Genomic DNA, 12,108 nt, shown 5'->3' on the forward strand with positions numbered 1-12,108 from the left:
GCCACAACATTCCCTTAAACTACAGCGTAATCCAGAGCAAGGCCCAAACTCTCTTCAGTTCTGTGAAGGCTGAGAGAGGTGAAGAAGGTGCAGAAGAAATGTTGGAAAGTAACCAAGGTTGGTTAATGAGGTTTAAGGAGAAAAGCCATCTCCATAACATAAAAGTGCGAGGTGAAGCTTCAAGTGCTGATGGAGAAACTGCAGCATGTTATCCACAAGATCTAGCTCAGATCATTGATGAAAGTGGCTACAATAAGAACAGATTTTCTTTTTTTTCTTTTTTTTTTTGAGATGGAGTCTCGCTCTTTCACCCAGGCTGGAGTGCAGTGGCACGATCTCGGCTCACTGCAAGCTCCGCCTCCTGGGTTCACGCCATTCTCCTGCCTCAGCCTCCCCAGTAGCTGGGACCACAGGCGCCCGCCACCACGCTCGGCTAATTTTTTGTATTTTTAGTAGAGACGGGGTTTCACCTTGTTAGCCAGGATGGTCTCGATCTCCTGACCTCGTGATCCGCCCGTCTCGGCCTCCCAAAGTGCTGGGACTACAGGCGTGAGCCACCGCGCCCGGCCAAGAACAGATTTTCAATGTAGACAAAACAGCCTGCTATTGGGAAAGATGCCATCTAAGACTTTCATAGCTAGAGAGAAGTCAATGCCTGGCTTCAAAGCTTTAAAGGGCAGGCTGACTCTCTTGTTAGGGATGAATGCAGTTGGTGAAGCCAGTTCTCATTTACCATTCTGAAAATCCTGAAGCCCTTAAGAATAATGTTTATTCTGCCTGTGCTCTATCAATTGAACAGCAAAGACTGGATGACAACCTATGTGTTTACAGCATGGTTTGCTGAATATTTTAAGCCCATTGTTGAGACCTACTGCTCAGAAAGAAAAAAGATTCCTTTCCAAATATCACAGTTTATTACAATGCACCTGGACCACCAAGAGCTCTGATGGAGATATACAAGGAAGTTAATGTTTTCATGCCTGCTAACACAACATTTATTCTGCAGCCCATGGATCCAAGAGTAATTTCATCTTTCTCTTTATTTTTTTTTGAGATGGGCTCTCACTCCCCCAGACTAGACTGCAGTGGTACAATCATAATTCATTGCAGCCTAGCTCCTGGGCTCAAGTGATCCTCCTGCCTTGGCCTCCCAAGCAGCTGAGACTACAGCATGTGTCACCACACCTGTCCAGTTTTTTAAATTTTTCTGTAAGCTGGGTGCAGTGGCTCACACCTGTAATACCAGCACTTTGGGAGGCCAAGGCAGGCAGATCACAAGGTCAGGAGATCAAGACCATCCTGGCTAACACGGTGAAACCCCGTCTTTACTAAAAATACAAAAAATTAGCCGGGCGTGGTGGCATGTGCCTGTAGTCCCAGCTACTCAGGAGGCTGAGGCAGGAGAATTGCTTGAGCCCAGGAGGCGGAGGTTGCTGTGAGCCAAGATTGCGCCACTGAACTCCAGCCTGGTGACACCGCAAGACTCTGTCTCAAAAAAAATGTTTTTTTTTCTGTAGCGATGGGGTCTTGATATGTTGCCCAGGCTGGTCTTGAACTCCTGGGCTCAAGTGATCCCCCCACCTCAGCCTCCCAAAGTGCTGGGATTATAGGCAAGAGACACTGCTCCCAGCCATAAGTGTTTTGTTTTGTTTTGTTTTTGCTTTGTTTTTGTTTTTTTTGAGACAGAGTCTCACTGTGTTGCCCAGGCTGGAGTGCAGTGGCGTGATCTCAGCTCACTGCAACCTCCAACTCCTGGATTCAAGTGATTCTCCTGCCTCAGCCTCCTGAGTAGCTGGGAGTACAGGAGCACGCCACCACACCCAGCTAATTTTTCTATTTTTGTGGAGATGGGTTTTGCCATGTTGGCCAGGCTTGTCTGGAACTCCTGACCTCAAGTGATCTGGGTGCCTCAGCCTCCCAAATTGCTGGGATTACAGGTATGAGCCATGGCACCCAATCATTTTGTTTTTTGAGACAGGGTCTTGCTCTGTCACTCTGGCTGAAGTAACAAATGGCTTGGGTATTTGTACGACTCACTGCAGCCTCAACCTCCTAGGCTCAAGTGATCCTCCCACCTCAGGCTCCCAAGTAGCTGGGACTACAGGCGTGCACCACCATGCCCAGCTAATTTTTTAATTTTTTTTTTTAGAGATGGGGTCTTCCCTGTGTTAACTCCTGGGCTCAGAGAGCAGTCCTCCCACCTTGGTCTCCCAAATTGCTGGGATTACAGACATGAGCCACTTGCGCAGCCCAAAAGTGTTTTTTTGAGGTGGAATCTACTCTTGGTAAAGATGCTGTGAATGTTGTTGAAATGACAGTAGGATTTAGAATACTACATAAACTTAGTTAATGAAGCATCAGCAGGATTTGAGGAGATTTTGAAAGTTCTACTGTGGACAAAATGCTATCAGCCTGTATCACATGCTATGGAGAAATCTTTTGTGAAAGGAAGAGTCAACTGATTTGACAAACTTCATTGTTATCTTATTTTAAGAAATCGTCACTGCCACCCCAACCCTCTGCAGCCACCACCCTTATCAGCATTATGTTTATCTGATGTAATGCTTTTCCACACTTAATAGACTACAGTGTAGTGTAAACATAGGTTTTATATTCACCGGGAAATCAAAACATTTGTGTGGCTCATTTTATTGGGACATTCACTTTATTGTAGGGGTCTGGAATCAAAACTGCATATCTGTGAGGATACTGTATATAACTAAGGTACATTATTCACAGTAGCCAAGACTTGAAAACAACCTAAGTGTCCACTGGTGGATAAATGGATACACACACACACACACACACACACACACACACACACACACAGACACAGAGCGGAACATTATTCAGCCTTAAAAAGGAGATCTATGTGCCGGGTGCAGTGGCTTACTCCTGTAATCCCAGCACTTTGGGAGGACAAGGTGGGTGGATTGCTTGAGCCCAGGAGTTTGAGACCAGCCTGGGTAACACAGTGAGACCCCGTGTCTACAAAAAAAAATGTTTTACAAAATAAGCCACGTGTGATGGCACACGCCTGTAGTCCTAGCTACTTGGAAGGCTGAGGCAGGAGGACGACTTGATTCCGGGAGGTCAAGTGACTGCAGTGAGGTATGATTGCGTCACTACACTCCAGCCTGGGTGACAGAGCAAGACTCTGTCTCAAAAAAAAAAAAAAAAGATTCTACCATTTTCAACAACATGAATGAACCTGTTGGACATTTTGCCAAGTCAAGTAAGCTAGACAGAAAAAATACTACGTGATCCCACCTATATACAAAATCTAAAAGAGTCAAATACATAAAAGCAGAGTAGGGTGGGTGCGGTGGCTCATGCCTCTAACCACAGCACTTTAGGAGGTCGAGGCAGGCAGATCACCTGAGGTCAGGAGTTCAAGACCAGCCTGGGCAACATGGTGAAACCCCATCTCTACTAAAAATACAAAAATTAGCCAGGCATGGTGGTGCATGCCTGTAGTCCCAGCTACTTGGGAGGCTGAGGCAGGAGATTTGCTTGAACCTGGGAGGTGGAGGTTGCAATGAACTGAGATCACACCACTGCACTCCAGCCTGGGCAACAGAGCAAGACTCCATCCCCGCCAAAAAAAACAACAAAAAACAGAGTAGAATGGTGGTGGGGACGGGTGCGGGGGAGGAAATGGGGAAATGTACGTGAGAGGGTATAAAGTTGCAGTTATATAGGATGACTAAGTCTAGAAAGCTGATGTACAATATGATGATTATACTTAACGATATAGTACTGGAAATTTGATAAGAGTAGATTTCAGGTATTCTTACTACAGGAAAAAAATTTAAGGTACCTGTGTGAGGAGATGGATATGTTAATTTGCTTGACTCTATTAATCATTTCACTATGTATATGTATATCAGAATATCATGTTGTACACCTCAAGTGTTGTATACGCTGTGGCCAGGAAGATGGAGTAGACTGTTCAGGTTGGATTCTCATGTGCTGTCCTGGAGTTGGGATCAGTTCTACCAAAATCACAGGGATTAAGTGTGAAGGAAGGATTACTTGAGTCCAGGAGTTCAGGGCTACAGTGAACCATGATTGTACCACTGTACTCCAGCCTGGGCAACAGAGTGAGACCCTACCTCAAAAAAGAGAAGAAGCAGAAGGAGAAGAAGAGAGGATGAGTGCTTGGGTTAAAAATAATAGTTAAATCAGAGTAGAGAATCAGAGAGGTAATTAGAATAGTTATAAAAGTGGCTAACACCATTCAAGTGCGGGTCCTATGCCAGCCCTCCTATGCTAAGCACTTTTCCTGGATTATTTCACCATTATCATCACATTTCACACATCAGAAAATAGGACCAGGTTGTAGGGTATGTCGGGCAGGCAGTAGGAGACAGGATGGAAGGTGCACTGGAGGTGTGTTGTTACATCTCTCAACTTCCTATGAGCTGTACAAACTCCAGAAACATTACTGAATCTCAGTCTCCTCAAATGCCAAGAAGATAATCATAGAGTCTATCTCAAATATGCTAGTCAAAGCAGATGCTGTCAGGTGTATCTCTGTGAGGAATCGCTGTCGTCATCAAGTGATCGCCCTGGCAAGAGAATGTTTGGGAGTGGTATAAAGACCTTCCTATCTTTGGCTGGGCGTGGTGGCTCACGCCTGTAATCCTAGCACTTTGGGAGGCCAAGGCGGGCGGATCACCTGAGGTTGGGAGTTTGAGACCAGCCTAACCAACATGGAGAAACCCTGTCTCTACTAAAAATACAAAATTGGCCGGGCGTGTGTAATCCCAGCTACTCGGGAGGCTGAGGCAGGAGAATTGCTTGAACCCAGGAGGCAACAGTTGCGGTGAGCTGAGATCACGCCATTGCGCTCCAGCCTGGGCAACAATAACGAAACTCCATCTCAAAAACAAAACAAAAAACATAACAAAACAAAACAAAAATCTTCCTATCTTTATAAATTAGATCCTTCCTCAGTCACTTGTTATTTTGCCACTTCTGTTTTAACATTTCTTTTACGAGCTGTGTGTTTGCAGTTTTGCTTTTGTGTAATTATTTGATTCAAGTGTGTTCCTTGCTGGAGCCTGGGCTTTTTTCTTTTTTCATTTTTTTTTTCTCCCTGAGATAGAGTCTCCCTCTGTCACCCAGGCTGCAGTGCCGTGGTGTGATCTTGGCTTACTGCAACTTCCGCCTCCTGGGTTCAAGCAATTCTCCTGCCTCAGCCTCCCTGAGTAGCTGGGACTATAGGCGCACGCCACCACGCCCAGCTAATTTTTCTTTTTTTGTATTTTTGTTAGAGACGAGGTTTCACCATGTAGGTCAGGCTGGTCTCGAACTCTTGACCTCAGGTGATCCGCCCACCTTGGCCTCCCAAAGTACTGGGATTACAGGCGTGAACCACTGCGCCCGGCCTGGAGACTGGGCTTTCTAAGGGACCATGAGCATCGTCTGGGTTCACCATATTGCCTCCAGTCCCTATTGGTGCCTGGCGTGTCGTGGACAGTCAATAAATATTTGTCATATGCGTGAACGAGCTTAATGCATGAATCCCAGGACACCCTTTGAGGTTCAACAGTCTCAGGCAAGCAACAGTGCGTTGTCTCCCGAGCGCAGCAGCACACGGAGCCCACGAAAACCACAATTTCCAGAGGGCTCCGTGGCTGCCCGGCCTCCTCTTCACCCTGACAGCTGTGCCAGGCAATGGATGGTGAGGAGTCCTCCGGCTGGGCGCCAAGCAGCCCACTCAGAGGGGAATCTTTCAGGTACTTCCTGTCGAGGCCCCGCCCCTCACCCTAGGACTGTTCTATCCTCCGGTGGCGATTTCCGGAAAAGCCTACCTGGACCATCCCGCCCCAGGGCTCGCTCCACAGCAGGGTCCTTACCTGTCTATTCCTGCCCGTTGTCCCTGGGTGACCCGGGGGTTGGGGGCATGTGAGTCCCCGGGGGACCCTGTTCCCTCCCTCCCAGCACGTCCCAGGCCCAGAGGAGGAGGCGGCGCTTGCCTTCAAACCTACCGGGCACTGACCCTTGGAAGAGGGCTCCTGGGTGCAGTGTTGAGGCGGGAAGGCAGGGATCTGCATTGAGAGGACAACTGCAGCCAAGTAGAGCCATGTTTTGCTTTGAGAAGGTTTAAGAGGAATTCATCTAGCCAGTGAGGTCAGGGAGTCACTGACTCACTGCTGTTTTCTTTTTTTTGAGACGGTGTTTTACTTTTGTGACTTCCAGTTTCTGGTTGCAAATATAAGGAGCTTGAAAGTTGTCACTCCATTCTAATGACAAATAAAAAGCTGAACAACCCGAAAAACCCAACAATTCTTCCGTAAGAGAAGTGAGGTCACAGGGCAAACAGCCACCCCAAACTTTGTAGAGATAGACTGGTGGATACAGAGAATCACAATCTACTGGAGCAGCTGAGGGTCTCTGGCAGACCATGCATGGGTACGGGGGCTGAGGGGAAACTTACATCTGAGTACAGGACCTTGGGTTCTTCTGGTCATTGGACCCTTCCTGGTCCTCCCGGCCTGGAGTTGAGCCTTATACCAAAGGAAAGCTATGCTTGGGGACGGTCTGTTGCCCAGGCTGAAGTGCAATGGTGCGATCTCAGCTCACTGCAACCTCTACCTCTCTTCAACCTCGCCTCCCGGGTTCAAGAGATTCTCATGCCTCAGCCTCGTGAGTAGCTGGGACTACAGGTGCGCACCACCACACCTGGCTAATTTTTTTTTTTTTTTTTTTTGGTAGAGACAGGATTTCACCATGTTGGCCAGGCTGGTTTTGAACTCCTGGCCTCAAACGATCCGCCTGCCTCGGCCTCCCAAAGTCCTGGGATTACGGTGTGAGCCACTGAGCCTGGCCCCAACACTTATAATTAAGTAGAAATCTATGTTCCTTCTCTTTTAGGAGAGATGCTCTTTGACTAACTTGATTCAAGATGGATATGTGTGGTGGGTTGAGTCATGGCACCCCAAACGTGTCCACATCCTAATACTTGGAACCCATGAAGTTTACCTTATATGGCAAAAGGGGCTTTGCAGATGTTATTAAGTTAAGGATCTTGAGATGGGGAGATTATTCTGGATTATCCCGGTGGGCCCAACATCATAACGGTCCAAGGCAAGCAGGAAGGTCATAGTCAGAGGAGAATGCGGTGGAATGAGATTGGAGTGATGCACTTTGAAGGTGGAGGCCAAAGGATGTGGGTGGCTGCTAGAAGCTGAAAAAGTCAAGGCAAGAGATTCACCCCTCAGAGCCTCCAGAGGAACCAGCCTTGCCACAGCTTGATTTTGGCTGAGTGAAATCAATTTCGGATTTGTGACTTCTAGAACGGTAAGTTTGTGGGGTTTTTTTTGTTTTTGTTTTTGTTTTTGTTTTGAGACGGAGTCTCACTCTGTCGCCCAGGCTCTGGAGTGCAGTGGCACAAACTCGGCTCACTGCAAGCTTCGCCTCCCAGGTTCACGCCATTCTCCTGCCCCAGCCTCCCGAGTAGCTGGGACTATAGGTGCCCGCCACCATGCCCGGCTAATTTTTTTTGTATTTTTAGTAGAGACAGGGTTAGCCAGCATGGTCTGGATCTCCTGACCTCGTGATCCACCCGCCTTGGCCTCCCAAAGTGCTGAGATTACAGGCGTGAGCCACCGTGCCCGGCGGTTTGTTTTTTGTTTTTGTCTTTTGAGTCGAAGTTTCACTGTTGTTGCCCAGGCTGGAGTGCAGTGGCAGAATCTCGGCCCACTACAGCCTCTGCCTCCTACGTTCAAGTGATTCTCCTGCCTCAGCCTCCCAAATAGCTGGGATTATAGGCGTGCACCACCACATCCGGTTAATTTTTGTATTTTTAGTAGAGACAGGGTTTCACCATATTGGCCAGGCTGATCTTGAACTTCTGACCTCAGGTGAACTTCTGACAAACTTGGCCTCCGAAAGTGCTGGGATTACAGGTGTGAGCCACCATGCCCGGCCGCCGTTTGTGTTGTTTTAAACCATTAAGCTTGTGGGTCATCTGTTACCACACCAAAAGGTACCTAATACAGATGTGACTATGACTTGGAGGTTATTAAGGGACAACAGTGAAATCAGCCTGGTTTCAGTAGGGTGAAGTGGAAACGAAACACAACGAGGAGGAAAGAGGCCTTGACCAGGGAGAGGGTATCAGGATGGAGCCAGGTATGGGGCAGGTCGGATACAGAACCTAAATTCTTCATGATCTAACGTAACAGATGGGAATGGGATCAGGGCCTAAAGTACCTAAAGGACCACGAAAGCTGTAAGGAAGGCCGCTGGGCCTTCAATAAGCCTCTGCCCAAAAGACAGAAGCTCACCTGTGCATTCAACAGATTGTCACGAGGATCTCTGAACTCAGGCAGACGTGGGCCCTGTGGGTACAGTGGGGATTCTCAACTGTTCACATGCTGACCATCTGTTTCTCTTGGCTGGGCATTGACAAAGTCCAGAAGCTAAAGTTATGGAAAAACAATGTTCTTGTTTTGAAAGAGCTGTCATACTGCATGGTAGTTTCCCAACCTTGGCGATACTGATTTTTTGAGCCAGGTCATTGCCGTGGGGGCTGGCTGTCCCGGCACTGCAGGAGGTTCAGTAGGACCCACTAGAGGCCAGTAACAACCCTCCCCTCCCCAGTCATAACAACCAAAAGTGTCTTTGGACATTGTCCGACATCCCCTGGGGGGCTCCCAGTTTGAGCACCCCTGGTGTATGGGGTCTAGCAGAGAGGCTGGACCCCAATTTTAACAGAAGTCTGCCTAGGGCTCCTCAGGGAAGGGTTTGAGAGAAGGAAACTCTTGTGAGAGGGAGGAGGCAGGAGGGAGTGGGGAGCATCAGGAACTACAGGCAAAGGAAACAATTGTGTGCAAAGGCCCCAAAGAGGACTCTTAGGTGTGCACATGTCCCTCGGCAGTTAGAAGGGACAAGAGATTCCTTGGGGGGTACAGAAGAGCTCAGCCCACAGCCCTGAGGTGACTGGTCGTTACTTGATGATACTGATGTTTTGGGAAGAATGCTACCTTGCTGAGTGTACACCTGTAATCCCAGCACTTTGGGAGTCTAAGGTGAGAGGATGGCTTGAGCCCCGGAGTTCAAGGGTAAACTGGGCAACACAGTGAGACTCTGTCTCTACAAAAAAATAGAAAAATTAGCCAGGCATGGTGGTGCATTCCTGTAGTCCCAACTGCTCGGGAGGCTGAGGTGGAAGGATTGCTTGAGCCCAGAAGATTGAAGCTATAGTGAGCCATGATCATGCCACTGCACTCTAGCCTGGGCAACAGAGTGAGACCCTGTCTCAAAAAAAAAAAAAAAATGCTACCTGCTTCTATTTTCTGCATCAGGAATGCATTAATCTGCCAAAAGTTTTCTCTAAACTGAGTAATGAGCTAGAAATTGTATACTGATTTGCATTTTAATTTCTGCTTTGAGAAAACAAGGAGGTGGCATTAGATGATTGCTCAGGTTTATTTCCAGGACTCATTTTATATAAATATATTTTGTCACTTAAAAATATGCTGTTGAGGTACAATTTACATATCATAAAATTAGCCCATTTCAATTATTTTTAGTAAATTTACTGAGTTGTGCAACCATCACCGTAATCCAGTCTCAGAATATTTTCATTACCCCAATCCTTTTGCTATTTTTTTTTTTCATGAGACAGAGTCTCACTCTGTCATCCAGGCTAGAGTGGAGTGGTGCAATCATAGCTCACTGCAGCCTCTAACTCCTGGGCTCAAACAATAGTTCTGCCTCAGCCTCCAGAGTAGCTGGGATTATAGGCATGCACCATCATGCCTGGCTAATTTTTGTATTTTTTGTAGAGACAGGGTTTAGTTACATTGCCCAGGCTGGTCTCAAACTCCTGGGCTCAATCATCCTGCCTCAGCCTCTCAAAGTGCTAGGATTACATGCGTGAGCCACTGTATCCCCATTGCATTTTGTTATTCTTAAAGCTAATGAGATAAGTGAGAAAGGAGAGTGGGAAGAATTCCCTTTTATATCTCCTTAGTACTCTTTGTCCACTTCTTGCTTCTCACTGTAGCTTTTCCTTATGTGTTAGGCTGGGGTTGCAGCAACTGTATAGATTTTTTTTTTTTCCTCAATCAAAGGTGCTTTGAGAACAGGCGCGGTGGTTCACACTTGTAATCCCAGCACTTTGGGACGCCAAGCAGGAACACTGCTTGAGCCCAGGAGTTCGAGACCAGCCTGGGCAACATAGTGAGACCCTATCTCAAAAAATAAAAAGAAAAAAAAAAGGTGCTTTCATACAAAAAAGATCCCTCAAATGTAATTTTCTTTTCTTTTTGTAAAAGCACCATCTAACTACTTGGAAACTCTTCTCACACAAACGTGCATATTCTCATTTAATTCATCCTTTGCTATAAACAGCTAGTAATTACAGAAAGAATATGAGGGATCTATTTTCCAACGAACTTTGCCTTGAAATTCTGGTAGATCACTCATCTTTATTAAAGAAGTGTGTGCATGATAAAAAATTGGTATGACAGCAAATGCATAACTATATATAGAATTTATCCCTTAACATATTTTAGAGGATAAAGCAACAGAGGGACGATTTAACAATAAGCAGGCCACCTGCAGGATTGTCCTGATTCTCTCTCAGTAGTTACTCCTTGCTCTCTGCAGAGACTTAAGTTCTCTTTGCCCCAGTGCCCAGACCTGCCACCTCTTCACCCTGTCATCATGCACGGTTGGGCCCTGGTTGGCCTTTTCTGGGCCTCCTCACAGCAGAATGTGCATCATCATTCCTCAAGGGCCTCTTGCTTTCCTTGTAAGTCACACAGTCTTTGTGATTTACATGCAAGTAAGGGGGAGGAGAAACACAAACACCTTCCTTGTGAATCTAAAGCATGGAGTGCTCCTTTCAGTCCCCATGGTGAAGCCTGTGATGCTGGTGCAGGTTTGAGCTCTGGCGAAAGCTTTTCCCACACTGGCCACACTGGTATGGCTTCTCTCCAGTGTGGATCCTCTGGTGCAGCTTCAGGGTTGACTGCCGCCCAAAGCAGTTTCCACACTCTCCGCATGTGTAGGGTCTCTCTCCTGTGTGGACTCTCTTGTGTCTCTTCAGCTCTGAATTCCACGTGAAGCTTTTCCCACAGTCATCACATTTGTAGGGTTTCTTTGCTGAGCGGGTGGGCTGGTGACCAAGATGTTGCAAACGGTTGCTCAGACTCCGTTTACCTCCTTTGCTTTTCTTCAGCTCTCTCAGTGGGTGGCTTTTTAGGGGGCTGCTGATGTATTCCACCCTGCAATGTCTCTGGTAGTGAGCAAATGGCTTTTGAGCATTTGGGGGGCTGACCTGCCTCCGTGACAACCGAGGTTCACTCATATTTGCCCCTCTCGGTTCAGGATTCTGCAGACCATTCCCTTTGGATCTGCCAGCTGACACTGCACATGGCTTTGCTCCTTTAGCCCCTTCCTGTTGTGGATTTTCCTTGTTGTCACTTCTCATTCTGGGGGCCTCTATAATTAGAAAGAAAATGCTTCATTTTCTGCACTTGGAAGAAATAACTTCAGCAAGAGTTATGAAATACTCTGAAAGGTTTCTCAAAGGGTGGCCCTCCATTGGCAACTTGCCTTAGACTTATCTGGGGCACTTGTTAAACAAGCAGGCTCTTCACCCTTCCCCCAAAGCTGCTGGGTCAGAATCTCTGGGGGTTGGGCCTGATAATCTGCACAGTTAGCAGGCTCCTGGGGTGATTGTGATTTATACTAAATTTAGGAACCAAGTTCTCCATCCTCCTTCTTCCTTTCTGCCTTTAGGGAAAGGTTTAGGAAATGAAGAACAGGGAAAAGCAAACCCATCAGAATTGGGTATCTAATGAATGAAAGAAGGAAGAGAGGTGAAATCTTAACACTGTAAATTTTACTGCTGTAGTCCAGTGCCTGAGCTATTTCAACAAATACCCCTCACTTAGTAAACACTAATTGACAACCACCTTCTCTTCAAAAGATGGTAAGTTCAGAGACTGTGATGTTTTCTTTCATTACAAATTTGACAGTATATGAGTTCAGAAACTGGAATATGGGCTTAGCCATGTATCCTAATTACAGAAGGATTGACAGTCTGGATGGAGATGAGCTGGAACAGCCTGTGGGAAATCACAG

General features: G+C 46.9%; 1 protein-coding gene across 4 annotated transcripts in view; it reads right to left on the bottom strand.

Moving 5' to 3' along the window:
* The window catches only part of ZNF174 (zinc finger protein 174), a 46,668-nt gene that overhangs the window by 27,824 nt on the left and 6,736 nt on the right, over nt 1–12,108 (bottom strand). For 2 of the 4 annotated variants that reach the window (XM_032145482.2, XM_058433914.1), the window contains one exon: nt 10,362–11,463. The exons of the other annotated variants lie outside the window; for them this stretch is intronic. In XM_032145482.2, the coding sequence (XP_032001373.1) occupies nt 10,865–11,463 (599 nt within the window). In that variant the 3' untranslated portion in view covers nt 10,362–10,864. Of the gene's footprint in view, nt 1–10,361; nt 11,464–12,108 lie in introns of those variants that run through there. 4 annotated transcript variants of the gene reach the window in all.

This window comes from Hylobates moloch, unplaced genomic scaffold (assembly GCF_009828535.3).
Source record: "Hylobates moloch isolate HMO894 unplaced genomic scaffold, HMol_V3 SCAFFOLD_23, whole genome shotgun sequence".
NCBI classification, from domain to species: Eukaryota; Metazoa; Chordata; class Mammalia; order Primates; family Hylobatidae; genus Hylobates; species Hylobates moloch.